The sequence below is a fragment of the Mytilus edulis genome, chromosome 13 (assembly GCF_963676685.1).
Source record: "Mytilus edulis chromosome 13, xbMytEdul2.2, whole genome shotgun sequence".
Lineage (NCBI taxonomy): Eukaryota > Metazoa > Mollusca > Bivalvia > Mytilida > Mytilidae > Mytilus > Mytilus edulis.
This window is the reverse complement of record NC_092356.1, coordinates 7,520,030-7,536,232: the sequence shown is the minus strand read 5'-3', so window position 1 is coordinate 7,536,232 and position 16,203 is coordinate 7,520,030. Positions and strand designations below refer to the sequence as shown.

At 31.3% G+C, this 16,203-nt stretch overlaps 2 protein-coding genes across 2 annotated transcripts in view; both read left to right on the top strand.

Annotated features, from left to right (window-relative positions):
- LOC139502004 (uncharacterized) overlaps positions 1-16,203 on the top strand; it is a 165,999-nt gene that overhangs the window by 98,485 nt on the left and 51,311 nt on the right. The gene's annotated exons all lie outside the window — the stretch shown is intronic.
- Positions 3,128-14,410, top strand: LOC139501791 (uncharacterized). The gene is made up of 4 exons (XM_071290991.1): positions 3,128-3,409; positions 7,323-8,014; positions 10,017-10,128; positions 14,310-14,410. The coding sequence occupies exons 2-4, from the start codon at positions 7,331-7,333 to the stop codon at positions 14,399-14,401; spliced, it is 888 nt and encodes a 295-aa protein (XP_071147092.1). The 5' UTR covers positions 3,128-3,409; positions 7,323-7,330; the 3' UTR covers positions 14,402-14,410.

Here is a 16,203-nt window from a genome sequence, read left to right as displayed (position 1 = left end):
GATTGGAAAGCTTAATTCGAGGGTTAAAATGGAGAACACAAAAAAAAGGGGAGGGGGGTTTCCACCGAGAATATTTTTATCTTATGAACTCTTCATTTGAAAGGTTTGTTATTATTTTTATTAAATTAAAAGAGAAAAACGAATGTAAAACAAATTGCAAATGGTCTTTCAACCTTTCTCATGATTTTATGTACTTGTTTTGTTTGAATTTGTTTATTCTAAGATCGAGAGAACAGATGATGTTAGCTGATCTCTTAAGCTGGTAACAGTAGTGGTAGATATTCACAGATATTTTTTTTACATAAAAACACACTATTACATATACATATGACAAAAATAATGTGTCTGTTTTTTAAACCAGTTTAGACTTAGTGTGTATATGTCTCCGCTGATAATAATTCTGTGTTAGTTAAACATAATTATTTAGAATTAACAGTTGTATAGTTATCATTTTCGAAATTATTTATTTATTTAGGCTTGATGAAGATCTTCATCAATTAACGAATGAATATAAGAAGATGTAGTACGCTTGATAATAATTTAATTCACCGTACATGTGGAATACCGTATGGTAGTTTTTTGGTCTATCATTGTAAACAGTTCCGATAATAAATTGACAAATATCTTATATAGATATATTTCTTTATACCGTTAACTTGGTCTTATAAGAAATAAAGAATCTGAATTAAATAATACATCTAATTTATTAAGTTTTTTGAATTTAATTACGTTAAATTAAAATGATGCGAAAAGATATGAACCAGTCCATGCGAAAAGGTACAAAAACGAAAATATTACGAAATTCTTAAAAGTGTACATTATTATTGGTAGTAGACTTGTGATTTATAAAACACATTTACTTTCCCCCATATCATTAAACTGTGAGCTACACGCACCTGCAAGTGTTGAGACCACGTCCCCCCCGTTTAGTTTCATCAAGATTTTTAATGAATTATTTCATATATTTTAAAGTACAGTTAAAATGTCTTGATTTGCCTATTGATAATGTTAACCCCTGTTGCAGTACTAGTGGGGATAAGGCTCTCGCTTCCAATGCTGATATCAATGCAAGCAAACTGGGGTACGGTTCAAATCCCGTGCAAGTAATATTAAATTTCAATTTCTAAAGCAGAAGATGTCATAGTTTTTGTATTTTCCCTAATGTTTTAATGTTCTCTTATGAATGTTTACATTAACGTATATTTTGTACCTTTTCGCATGGACTGGCTCATATCCCCTATTTCCATTCTCAATTTTATTTGATATCAGTTATGTTTGCGTCAGAAGGTTTTTTTACTGGAATATAAAAAGGGGAGATGTGAAAACAAATTATGAAAACCAACGACCTGATAAATTAATTTGAAAGAAAGCTACCCACAACTTATAATATATCGCGAATTACTTCCGGAAACAATATCTTTGTACCTACGTCGGAAATTCTTTTTTATGAATTCTTTTTTGTTATATTCAATGAACATTTAAATGCCATCTCAAAAAAGGACATATCTCGAATAGAATTCATATTACTATTTAAAAAAACAAGTTCAATTAAAAGAAAAGATATGAACTAAACCATTGCATCAATAAAATATGAAAATATGTTCTATAAAACGTATAAAAAAACCAATATTCAAGTAAACATGATCTAAAGTACATCATAAGCAGAATAATACACAAGACACTGTATTGACTAATCACTTATATCGTATTTTTTAGCCAATGCACGTGGCTTTGGTGTTGAGGAGAGACGAAAGATACCAATGGGATATTCAAACTCATAAGTCGAAGATAAACTAAAAATTCCATGGCAAAAAACTATATACAACAACAGTACACAGAGCATATCAGTGAAAACTTAAGACTGAGCAACACGAACGCCATCAAACACCGGGGTGATATAAGGTGCTCCGTAAGGGTAATCATATCCTGCTCCAAATGTAACCTCTTCGTATTTATCATGTAAGTACAATGCCGGTGATAAGTCTAATTCTGTAGGTCGCATTCGAGGATTTTGTTACGACAATTGGAACATATCAGTAGTCATCTATGAAACAGATATTCCATAACGGTCAACCACCTGGTTATGGCGACATACAATGTTCTAAAAGATGATTTCAACTTCACCACTTGGAACTTTTGGGTCAATACCTTCCTTTTAAGAAGCAATCCTCTATCACGGAAATTATGATAAGAAACGCAAGCTCTGAAATATTGTATCAACTGGGAGATATATATACTCCATATGTAGGTGCTTCTGCAATGTTGCTACATAGAAATGTTAATTTCACAATTGGGAAGCTGAAATTAACTCTTTTGTCGTAAAATTTTGTTCTCAACCGACAGTCATTGTCAAGGTATGAGGCACACTGTATCTGTTATAATCTATATTTCAAGTTCGATTGGATAGATGCGTTCAACATATTCACCATACGTTTGTATTATTTAGTCGGAGGACATCATCTATATAGTGGAACGTGAACTTAATGGATAATGCGAGCATCTTTTTATTCTTCATTCTTTAATAAGAAGTTCCTGTTTGAATTCAGTCTTATTTATAATTAAAATAAAAATGCCTCTTAACTGTTGAAAAACACGTCCTCTAAATGAAACAAATATATATGTTGTCGATCAAGAAATCACGCATTTAACAATGAAAAAAAAACTGGATACAAATATATATGTAAATATTAATTTGAAAGGATAATATACAAATTAATACTTAAGTTTCATGTACGTGTGAATTCAACAATTTCGATTAATATAGATGTATGACCGACATATGACATCTGACGTAGTTTTTGGCGAAGTTTAAGATCGCGTCCAAAAAGCAAGGTTATGTAGACATCGTTCTATTAAAAGTTATCGAAGGTACCAGGATTATAGATAAATACGCCAGACGCTCGTTTCGTCTACCTAAGACTCATCTGTGACGCTCAAATTAAAATAGTTATAAAACCAAACAAGTACAACATTTAAATTTTAGAATGGACATTTTCAATACTTTATTTGCAATTCTAAGTTACGTCAGTGTTAAATACCAGACTTCAAACTTTCAAAAATCATTTTCACGGTCTGTCAGTTTTTAATTGAGAAATATCAGGTATATTGATTTAAAATTCAACGAGTTATTTTAAATCAGGTGCAATGTAAGGTACACAATACAATTACAAAGTTTAGGGTTTGTCCGAAGTAATTAGAAAATATCTTTTTTCAAGTTCAAATGTGGAATCCGTTGTGTTGACAACGGAAGATATATCAACTAACATTTCACTACAATGATAAACGTGTGATGATATTGCACAATCGACACTATATATACGTACTTACAAGTCAACAACTTATCATGGACAACATTAAACATTTATTGCATCATCTTTGTCTTATTTGACTCTTGTTCAAATAGTTTCAGGTAAGAACGTTTGGTTTAATTAACGTTATCCTACAGTTTATCAATCTTAAAAACCTAATTTAATATATTTGAAACAAAAGATAATTTGGTTTGATTGTAAATGCCTTCAATCAATCAATCAACCAATCAAATCGTTCGATAATTGAGAATGTGTACCCACCCTCTTTATGTAAGGTTAAATACTAGCATAACAATAAAAAAGGTAATAGTAGTATACCGCTGTTCGAAAGTCATAAATCGATTGAGAGAAAACAAATCAGGGTTACAAACTAAGACTGCGGTAAACACATAAACTATAAAATAAAATTTTCCCTTTTCTTGTTTTTGTTGAAAAAATAATTTCTTTAAGGAGAAGAGACAACAAAAATGAGAAATATTAGTAAAAAGGAAGTAAGCGCTCGAATCAAAGAGTGCATGTTGTCCTAAATCTACTTACCCGTTTTATAGAATAAAATTAACTTGAAAAACGTGATAACTTGGGCAAATGCAAATACAACAGATGGAATTTTTTAACGATCTTGACTGGCTAAACAGCCCTCGTACGGTCGGTAAATGCAAATGAAACAGCATCACAACCAGATACAATTTCAATAATAAATTAAAACAAATTCTTCAGAGACAATTGAAGGTCTTTCCACATCATTTTAAAATTTATTAAAAAGAGGCTAGTTCCTGTTCACTCAAAGTAAAAACTAGCATATAATCATAATTTTCTTCACACTGATGCGAAAAATAATTGGTTTCTATATACTTTTAAGTGAAATAAGGGAGATAATGTGCTACTTCCTGTGAAGTAAATATCACGTCCAGTCTCATATGATAGCTTCTTTCACACTGATTCAAAAACATAATAGTTTCTATATACTTTTTCCTGTACAACGGGGAGATAATTGGTCGCTTCCGGTTGATCGAAAGACATTTTTAGTCTTTAAGTAAATGTATCTAAATTACAAAATATATGGATTCCGAATTCTTTTAGATAAAAAAAAAGTGCAAAAAAGGTACTTCCGGTTAACTCAAGGTCACTTTCAGTTGTCATTTTTCAAGATCATATGTCACCTAACCTTTTGTTAAAGGTTATATGGCTTTATAATGAACCAAGTTGAAGTTATATTAAAAAAACTTTATATATTGACATTTCAGGGGCACGAACTCCTATACGATGCCACTAAGTCGTATCATCTAAATGTAGCATATTCTCATAACAATAAAGCAAACATTTTGCATTTGTTCTTTTATATGAATCTTTGAAAGTGTTAGACAAAATGCAAAAACAAGCAAAAGTCACAATTTAGAACATGACTTTGACCTTTGACATTGACCTCATTTTTACAATTAGGACCTAGGGACCTCAAATTAAAAGATTCAAGGGTTATACGGTATACAGTTCATGAGTTAAAAAACATAATGACAACTTTGTTTGGTAAGGGTTGATAACTCCTATAAAATTTCCTCGAATTCCTTTTATTCAAATTAGTTTAAAAATCCCAACGATGTATCGAACAATTTGTAAAAATAATTTTGTTGTTATATTTTTTTGTTACGAAGGAGATGCACACATTTAAAAAACAGTGCACAGGGAAATTAGACTTAAAAAGAAAATTGATCGGTTGACATTTAAAAGCGCATAAACTGTACGTTATTATATAAAAAACATCTAAACGATATATTACGAAACAAAAATTTTAGATTTGGCGGAGAAAAGAAAATAATCAGAAGAAGAAATACAGTAGGTCTTTCCACAGAAAAGTGGAAGGACCTAATAATCAGAACAAATACAATAGGTCCTTCCACAGAAAAGTGGAAAGACCTAATAATGTTTAGAATTAAAAACGACTGAAGTGTTTTTTTAGTGTTCAAATCTCTGTATTTGGTTAACAAGAGACAAATCAATACAGTAAACGAAAAATGAGAGAATGATCTTCAAAAGTAAAAATCGAGTCCGTCTACAGAGAAGCGTCGACTTATATGCAAACATCACCTGTCATGCGAATCTACACTCTATTAAATGTCACAGCCGATGAGGACTCAACCGGGAAAATTACAGTTCAAACTATTTTTCTAATATCCAAAGATCTTATACCGCTAAACATGTCGATACAGTATCTAGACATTCAACTGGTAGCGGTGACCATTCAATCTTTCTGCCTCCTAAATCTGTAAACAAAATTATGCAATGTTTACATATAAAACCGTAAATGCACGGTTGTCGAAATTCTGTATTTGTGAACATACTTCCACAATAAATGTCTATATTTGAAAAACAATGTTGTAAACGTTTCAAACAGTTAAATAAACAACGATTATATCAAAGAACTTTGTCATTTTTATAAATTCATAATTTGTGACTTCAAACTTGTTTTCGTTTGATCGCATTATCATATGTGTAAAATTATAAAACGTGATCATATCTTATTACTTATCAAAGGTACCAGGATTTTAATTTAATACGCCAGACGCGCGTTTCGTCTACATCAGACTCATTTAGTGACGCTCATATCAAAATATCTATAAAGCCAAACTAAGAATTTGAGATCGTTATGCATTTGTTACGAATGACAAAGACAGAACACAATATGTTTACTTAATGAATTAAAGACATCTACCTACTTCATCATTAAATACAACACGTATACACATCGATCGATACAATTTCCAAAGCGACTTCATAGCTTCTTTTGTTACAAGAGTATGGAACGCCATTACTACCTTATAAGAAGAAACTACTACGACAAGATGCAAATGGAGAATTCCCATCATGTAAGCAACATTTGCATCATGTCATTGTAGTTTCCTTTTATAAGGCAATGATAGCGTTCCATACAAGAGTAAGAGTTTATTTATACTATGGTAAATAGTAGTGCTTTAAATGTGTATTTTTAAACCGGTTATGTTTGTCATACCTGGACAACCTTCAAAACATATACAGCGTCTATTGACAATCCTTCTAGGTCATTTATTTAAATACATGTCTGTAGCAAATGAGTTGTAGTTGACAGTTTTATGTACATGTATGGTGCATTGGTTGCTTTAGGTTAAAGTAAAGACATTTTATTTGGTGTATTTCTTTATGGATTCCAATCCCTAAAAGAAGAGCCTTATCTTCATCTTATACTTCTATGTGGATTATCTGCAGTTATATATCTTGATAAATCCGTTTATGTCTCACCCAGTGTGTATTTCAACCAATTTTCGAGTGATTTTAAGTGCATGGTGGTAGTAGAAATTTCGTATGGTTGCTAAATTTGTACACTCTATATGCTCGACAAAAAAACGAGAAAGTACATTTCGATCGTCACAACATTTAAAAAAAATATATTGATTTTATAAAAACCTCATACCCATCCGACACCTCCAACTTATTGTGTATCGTATACACATCTAAAGATTCTATCTTTACTCTTCATGATAACGTTCTATCAAGCTCATTGATACCATTGCTGATTATGTATTGCGAAAATGGAAATGTAGTTATCCGTTTTTGTGTACTTATGTTCATAGTTGATTAATTCATAAAATTTAATGGAATCGAACGAACTGAAAAAACAAGCAAAACAGGGTTTGTATACATGGTTATCGTCTCCTGCCTTGCCTGCATCACTTGTCATGCGAGTCCAAAATAAGTGAAAATGTCACAATCGATGGAAATACTAATTAGACGACTATTCTGGTATATAAAGAAATATGGCCGCCGCCATTCAGTCGCTTGTAAGTTGAGACGTACAGATATCGTTTCGGTCAAGAGATTCGTATTGGTAACTTTATTCTGTTTGAGCACATTTGCACAATCATACAGTTCCTTATCTCACATTGGATAATGATAAATCGTTAACTTACATTTATATTAAACTGTCTTGGTATTGTTTCTATTCTAATATAAAAACTACTTAATGAAAATCAATATTTTCTTTAGATATAGATATGACACAACAACATAGAAACAACTACTTTAAATTAGTGTCCCTCATCGTTGATGTCGCATACCTTGTTATCTCTAAGTATATTAAAGAAAAGATACTCGGACCAGATAGTTTTGAAACATTTCTGAATAAGGAGAAACACAAGTTGGTGCATATTTACGAAACATCTCAATGTTGCGAGTGCAGGAGTGTAAGCATCAATGGAGAGAGACTAATAACAAAGAAGCAATTACTCATGCTGTTTAAATCAGACGATAGGAACCTGATTCGTGATCACAGAAAATATGCCGGAAATAAATTGATCCAAATTTGCATCTGTAAATATTCTGCCAAAGAAAACATAGATGTCAGAGTGGTTGATATAACGCTAGCAAACTACATAATTCAGAAATGTGGAAAGCAAGAGCTAGGGATTGATAATTGGATAGAACAAATTAAAGACGTGCGAAACAAAATATTTCATCTGTCAGATACAAAAGAAATGACTGATCATATATTAAGCAACAAATGGACTAAACTAGAAAGGTCCATTATGGGAATAGCTAAAGAAATAAGCAGTGACTATGCTGACGAAGCTGAGAAACTCATCATGCAAACACAAAAACTTACCATAATTGGTGATTACATGTTAAAGTATGAGATACTCTGTCGAGATTACTGGAGAAATAAATGCGCTGAATTTGAGGTAAGATTTATTTAATTATATTTGTAAAGCTTCATTGTAATGAAAAGTAGTAGGACCGAAATAGCAACCGAAAATGAGAGCACTGTAAATCTGGAGGAGTAACATGCTGACAAATACTGGTTCATGTGGGCTTTACTTACATATTTCACTAATTGGAGGTAATCTTTCATTAGACATCAAATCGAGAGATAACATGGATTTGAAAAATAATTACAGAGGAATCTCACTTTAAAATTGTATGGCACTATGAACCAAGAGAATAGTTTGAAACCTACATTTTTTAACTGTTTTATTAATGATCTTCATGATATTTTTGCAATAACATGTATGCCTCTTGTTCTTGACAAAAATCAAAATATCTAGTCTTAGCTTTGCATATGATCCAATTGTGATTGAGACTACTTATGAAGGACTGTAATATCAATATTGCTTTGACTGGCATTACACAGTTACTTTGAAAAGAAGAAATGTATTATGAAAAAAAGTCTTAACCGATTTCGTTAAAGAATTTCAGGTATAAAAAAAAAACATCATGTTATATTGCTACAAAAGCAGACATTTTTGGAATGCATGTATCTTTATTTTTTGTTCATTTAAGTTGTATCCATACGTAATGTAGATTATTTTTTTAATATAACATTAGGAAAATATTAGATAAGAAAGGTTTTTATTTCAGTATACTTTTTCTCTTAAATACTTGAAGTAAATTAAATGGGGATATATTCGAATTTGAAAAACAAAGATTATATCTGTTTAAAAGAAAAAACAGTATGTTTTTGAAAAACACGGAAAAAAAATATAACAACGAAATAACATGAATAACATTTTAAAATTGTTTCTGTCTTTTAACAGATATATATGTTAGATTATTTTCTATTTAATGATTTAATATTTAATTAAAGAACAGAATTGAAGTGTCAACCGCGTTGCACATATTTCCAAGGGAGATAACTCTTTAAAAAAAGTCGATCGTCCACCATTACAGAACTGTCTGAGATATTGATGATATTAACCTATAAGTTTTATAAAAGTATGGCTAAAAGGGTACCCGTGAGAGCGCTACAATACCATTTTCCATAAATGTAATATTTCCAAGAGGCATAACTCTTTAAAAAAAATCGATCGTCCTCCATTATAGAAATATTGCTGATATCAATCTATAGTACAAGTTTTATAAAAATATGACAAGACCTGTGATAGCGCTAACAAGACCGGAGGTATACAAAGACGCCCAGTATTTCCCTGTCGTCCGCAACGCGTTTCGCGATGGAAAAACACAGACAAATTGTTACAAAAGTTCGAGTCAACGATCATTCGAAGTAGAAAGAGAAAGAGGTTGTTACAAACTTAAAACACATATATCAATAGAGTATCGATTATTGAAAGAGTTATGCTTTTGTTTTTTGAAATGTCAAATTATAAATACTTTACAAAAATGTAAAACAGTTTGGGGACAACCCGCCAAATTAGTAACTATCATTCAAATGAAGAATATTTTCTGGTTTAAAAAATGATATTTTTAATATACATTTTGTACTTGAAATACTAGTAGACCATTTTCATGAAAATAAAGCAAATTATTTAAAAGACGAATAGTCATAACCTGATTTACAGTTATAATCCGAAAATTCGAAAATTGACAATTTTTCAGGTTACTAAATTTTCTAAAACCCAAAATAAAAAAAAAATAAAAAATGATTATTTGGAATTGGTTGTTTCTTTTTTTATATTTTTTTTTCATTTTTGAGTTTAGAAACCCCGCTTAAAAAACAGTTTTTGGCAATATCAACAGATAACTCAATTGAGTGAGCGTTACTCACTTGGGGAATAGTTCCCTATTCGTCGAGGTGTCCCTAACTTGTACAACAATAACACCTAAACTTATTAGTTATCAGTCCAACAAAGGATAACGACTAGATGTCTTGATCTTAATTCTTCTTGCTACAGTTATATTTTATGTATTTATATTTGCATATATTAATATCGTGTTTATGTAATCAAGAGAGCACAAAATCAAGTCATTGAAGAGAAAGCAGCTGCTTTACACCATACCATGCCTAAGCTGTTTAGGAGATCGATGGAAAAAGATTGTCATCAAACCATGAGAAAAATACGTAAATATGCACTATGTTATAACAGGAATATCATAATGTGCTTATACCTCAGGATTTTAGAAGAAGCTATTGTAAATGAAATATCAATTTAATGTGAAATATTCAAAACACTAGATGTTCTTAAATGTAAATATTATATGGAGGAAAAACATAAAGCATCTCCTTTATTTTCCTAAATTTTAGGATATGAATATTTTTTTGCAGATTGACTGATCATTGATTATCTGGAGCCCATTATATATCGTTAAGGGTTTGTGTTACTCAGTTGTTAGTTTCGTGTGTAGGGATTTATGGACTCATATTGCTTTTTGTGGTTTGCAGTGTTCTTATCGCGGTTGTGTTTCGGTTTATTATTTTTTTTTTATCTTGCGGATAATTTCTGTTACTTACTACATGCATATTCAAGACCGTCATGGTAAAATCTAATACCGCATTTAATATTATAAAATCCTAAATTGAATTCACAATAATAGTATATTCATAGTCATATAAACATAGAATTGAGAATGGAAATGGGGAATATGTCAAAGAGACAACAACCCGACCATAGAGACTACAACCGAAGGCCACCAATGGGTCTTCAATGCAGCGATAAACTCCTGCACTCGGAGAAGTCGGACACACACTCCATAATTTAGTACATTATAAGAACATTAACCTGAAGCACGGGGAGGCATTCTACCGTCCCCATACGGCAATAAAAAAAATCCTAAAACATAATAGAGTAAGGAAACTACAATTCTATTGTAATGAAAATATTGTCAAAATGACAAGACTTTTACAATTAGTTTTCATGACTAGCTGTTTTCAACATGTTACATGATAGAGGGGTTTAGCATTTCTTTTCCTTTTTGTTCTTTTGTGAGAAACATACAATTATGAGATGGTAAACAATTTTCATTTATATTAACCGTTAGATTTTAGTTAATTTAAAAGAGAAGAAACTAATTAAAGGAGACTATTGAGAATCATTTATATCATTGGAAAACCAAATTATCTAAAATCCGATCCATTTCTTCTAAAAAGATCTAGGAATGACTGTAGAGCATTGCAAAAAATGGTCCGCTAGATAGTTGTAGCAAAGTTCTTTGAATTCGAAAATATCCCGATAAATGGTATAGGATATTGCATCGATATATTTGAATATGATCCATTTTACTTTTAGGGCAGTACTGAATACTGACAAATTACATTTGTAGGCTTTCAAACACTTAGATACTATACACATTTAATACAGGAAAGTCCTACAAAAATGGGATGAAAGAATTATGACGTTCAAATAGTCCATAAACTTAGAGACGATTCAAATTAAACTTTCTAATCCTTTGAATAAACTTATACTTATAGCTGTTAATTTAACACGGTGGTAATATCTTTAAGATTCATCATAACCTTTTGGCTACAATGGCCGAATTTACACCATCAATTTTACTTTGAGTACAGAAAAAAATTTCCACCTGCGAAAGTTTTGAGGAATGGCTGGACCTAGGTTATTAATTTTTAAATGCATATGGTTCAGAATATTATAAACTTTTCTGATTTTGCGATTATTTTTTTTTCATTCCTGCAGAAGGTGCAAAAATAAACTAAGTTGGGAAAATGTTTGCAAAGCTGCCCTCATATAATCGATGTTGTGAGTAGTATTGATTTAAATGGATAATATATGGACAACAGACACATGTAAACAATAGGTGATTTTAACTGTGTAACTGAGTGGACCATATCAAATGAAACTCGTGTGTTTGTTTATTTTGCTATATCCTGCAGACTGAAAGTAAAATGCACGTCAAAATCCAGGTAAGTCATTAATTTTCTGAAACATAGACTTCATAAAACTTGTATATACCGAGGTCCACCAATGCCGTAAAACTTTCCTAGATGCATCAGTTTGTCTGTACTCAAAGTAAATTTTTTAGTGTAAAAAAACGGCCATATTTTTCAATTCCTTCATGTGAACCTTAAGTATTGTTTAGATATTTATCGGTATCTAAGACGATTTTGTTCCCAATAGATTAAAACATAACTTAATATGTATAACTATACAGTTATACAAACAAATAGATTTTTTTATCGGGCTGTTTATCAAGTATGTATACACAAATCATTTGATCCGTACTGGATGATAGGTTGACTTGATTTATAATTTGTAAGTGTCTTTGAACTAGATGACAGTAATTTCTAAACGATCAATACAATGTACAGTTTGTAGTTTTTTTTAAGTATACGTTTAAGAGACACATACCACACCATGACATAAACAAAAGGCAAATAACGGTCTATAGAACACTATATGGATTACTAGACTGAATACTAACTATATAAAAAAACAAGGGTGGTCTTACTTACTCCGTAAGGGTAATGATATCCTACTGTGAAAATACTTTTATTCCTGGGGTACCCATTTTCGTGGTTTTCGTGGATGACTTTATCAACGAATTTAAGTGTCCAACGAAATAAAACAACCATTGTCCAAATCAAGACATGGAACGATCCCAATATAGGTTTGACTACTGATATGATCTAGAGAATATATTGAATAACGCCAAATCTGAAAATACTATAATAGGAGTCACAGGGCAAACGCACTATGAACTACATCTGCATCCAGGATGATACCCATTTAGTCTTTTTAGAATAACCTTAACTGTACAACTTTTGATCTTTTAATTCTCATAAAAATATTTTTGATCGATGAAAGTCAGATTTCCGGTATTGATATGCTTGTATGATAAAGTGTTCATTTTGTATCCTCAAAATTCTCGTACATATGGGAAATAATAATTTCATGCTGGGATTAATTTTGATAAGAATTATTTCACAATTCAAGATACGTTTATAGCATTTGTATATGTTACTGTTTTCTTTAGGTGACATGTTTATGGCCTAATTAACACCTTTGATGGTCTTGAATCTGTTGATCACTTTATCTTGGATTAATTAGTGTTGTCACTACGATTTACCAGTTAACCTGGTCACTGTTTACTTTGCAATTTTCTTCAATCTAGACAATTTGTAACCTTCGTTTCTAAGGCTTAAATTTTCCAAGACTTTAAAAACCCACGAACATGTAAATATTGCTCAAACCACGAAAATTGATACCCACGAATTAAGGTACTTTCACAGTATCTCAAGTCAGGAAATGGAATAAACAGTCAGGAATCAGTCAGTCATGATGAATCCCATCACCTTCTGAATGTGCCTGTCTCAAGTAAGACGTATGTAATTCAGAGGTTGTGGTTTATTTCTGGCTTTCCTGTTTGTTTTGTTTTTTGTTAATTATTTAATCTTAGATGTTATACTAGTCGTATGATCTGTTTCTTATTCCTGAATGTGACATGTTGTCTATTTGTGGATTCACAAGGCCGAATTCATGGCAGCAAACCTTTACCCTTTCGATACACTCGTACTCACTCTTATTATAGTTCATGCAACATATCAATAGTTCAATATCAATGTATCTTTGGTTAAATATTTATGACGTTTATCATATTGAGTTCTACAATTTGTATCAATAAGAATGTCTGTATGTTTTATATGGTTTAAAATCAGTCAAGTGTTATGAGTATTAGTCTGGCATATAAAATTAATTGATTCAGTTGTGTACTGCTTTTACCCCCCAAAAAAGGGGGGTTTACAACCTATATAGAAACAAAGCATATAAATCAACATGAAGTCCCAAATATTCGTATTAATATACAAATTTGTCCAACTAGAATTTCAGCAAAACATTAACAAGTGACTATTTCTTAATTCTTCTTAAAAATTAATCGAGTATTTACACCCAACGTTATATTGCTTAGTTTGCAATGGACAACGAATCCAATCAAAACCTTGTTTTGTCAGGAATGAAAAGCTTATTTTTATATTTGCATTTGAACTGTTTTGATTCGAGTATCACCGATGAATATGTAGATAATACACGCGTATATCGTTCACAGTTATAAGCTGGGTATCTACATGATCCATGGTGAGTATTTGCAACCTCTGTGATGATGCCACTGCTGTTGGACGTTTAGTCTCCGAGGATATTGCAGGACCAGTAGACAGTCTCTTCGGTTGACATGAACTATCATGTATTCATTCATTTGTCATTGCTGTATTGTTTCGCCATTTTGAACTCTAAAATACCATAACACCAACCACGTTATTATTGAATATCATACTTACCTTGTTCTTTACAGAAACTGTTGATAGCATGGTTAACAAGATAAATTTAATGGTTAACATATTTGGTAGTGAGGAGAATGTGGAAAATTTGATGATACCGAAATAGTAACGGAAGGTATGATTTTTAACGAAGAATATTTTATTTTAATTTTCTAAATTATGTATTATTTCGAATTAAGTGCTACACTATGAATATCAAATATCCTATTAGATTCTATAGATGTCTTGTAAATCAACACGATAAATAGAAAATTATTATAGTTTTTACTCTGATGTTTTAGACAACAAGAGAATCCTTATACCGGTTTTCATGCAACTTGACATTCCGACTTCATGGGATAAAACAAAGGTTTTTGAAGCTATAGATGAATTAAGATTAACCGGAACACCAAACATGAACATACGAATTAAAGCTATTTTAATTGATGACCTTAACACGTATGCCAAAATAGCAAAACAGGTCCTTGGTAATGTTCATGAACTTCGTTCCGCCACTAACAAACTTATGTCTACGATGCTATCAGATGCGGAAATTGTTACAATGGAAAATGCAGAATTGCGTGTTAACTTAAATGTACCAAAACAGATCACAATGGATCAGGTATATATTTTTTTTTATATCCTTAATTAGAAAATCAGAAATCCTTTAAAGTACCAGTTAAACCAGGATATGCTTTTTTTTTCTTTTTGAGATGGCAATCAGAAAATTAATATAGTCAAGTTGAAAACAACTTTCATTGATTGCCATCGTTATAAATTTAGCCCATTTTGACAGTATTAGAGAATTCATAAGAAGTAGTTGAATGCACTACTAATACTCTAAATTAAACCATTTCTGTTGAAAAGACTGTCTATTTTACATTTTGACAATAATTCAAGAGTTTAACATAGACATACTTTCATATGTTGTCAATTATATTATTTAATGATTGGAAATTAGAATATCCGAACGGTTTACAGTGAGGAATCAAACAAGTTAACAAAAGTTACATATAATTTAATTTTGTATACACCTGTTACAGGTTAATTATGCAATTGGTCCGACTGAGAGCATATTCTATCATAGATAGTAAGACATTTTACACAACTAAGATTTATCAATTATGTGTAAATATCTTAATTTTACTTTTATGATATACCACCTCGCTAAAAGCCTTCACAGTAAAGTAGTTGGATACGACAGTCATAACGATAATATATTTATATATGAATAAAGCGGGATTCGAGTCTTGTACACGGAATGAAATTTGTTAATGTATTTCTTCTTGAACAAAATATTGTTTAATCGCAGAGATTATCAAATATGTCATTTTCCTCAATTGGTGATAACTTTTTTTTAATTTTTACTGGCTTAAGTAGTTTAACGTGTGCGACTGTTATGTTAGATTTTCTTTATTTTGAAGTTCGTTTAGTGATGACGTTATGTTTATTTGATAAAATTGAGAATAGAAATGGGGAATATGTCAAAAAGACATTAACCCGACCAAAGAGCAGACAACAGCCGATGGCCACCAATGGGTCTTCAACGCAGCGAAGGTCCTCAGATGACCCCTTAACAAAATGCCTATTAGTTCAGTGAAAATGGACATCACACTAAACCCCAAAACATATAAATGAACTAAAATAAAATTAAAAAAAAACCACACAAGACTAACAAAGGCCAGAGGAAGTGAAAAGTGTAAGTGAGACCACTTATGATCAAACAACGAAAATGAATTGGAAGCAAATAGTATCAATATAAAAACATAAGTAAAGAAATTAAGATTTACATGTTTCTCGTTTTGTTTATATAGATTAGACCGTTGGTTTTCCCGTTTGAATGGTTTTACACTAGTAATTTTGGGGCCCTTTATAGCTTGTTGTTCGGTGTGAGCCAAGGCTCCGTGTTGAAGGCCGTACTTTAACCTA

Excerpts from the sequence above, each read along its gene's own strand:
- LOC139501791 (XM_071290991.1), top strand. The coding sequence starts at position 7,331 with ATGACACAACAACATAGAAACAACTACTTTAAATTAGTGTCCCTCATC. Across the intron at positions 8,015-10,016 it reads ATAAATGCGCTGAATTTGAG|AGAGCACAAAATCAAGTCAT; the intron begins GTAAGATTTATT and ends TATGTAATCAAG. Across the intron at positions 10,129-14,309 it reads TCAAACCATGAGAAAAATAC|AAACTGTTGATAGCATGGTT; the intron begins GTAAATATGCAC and ends TGTTCTTTACAG.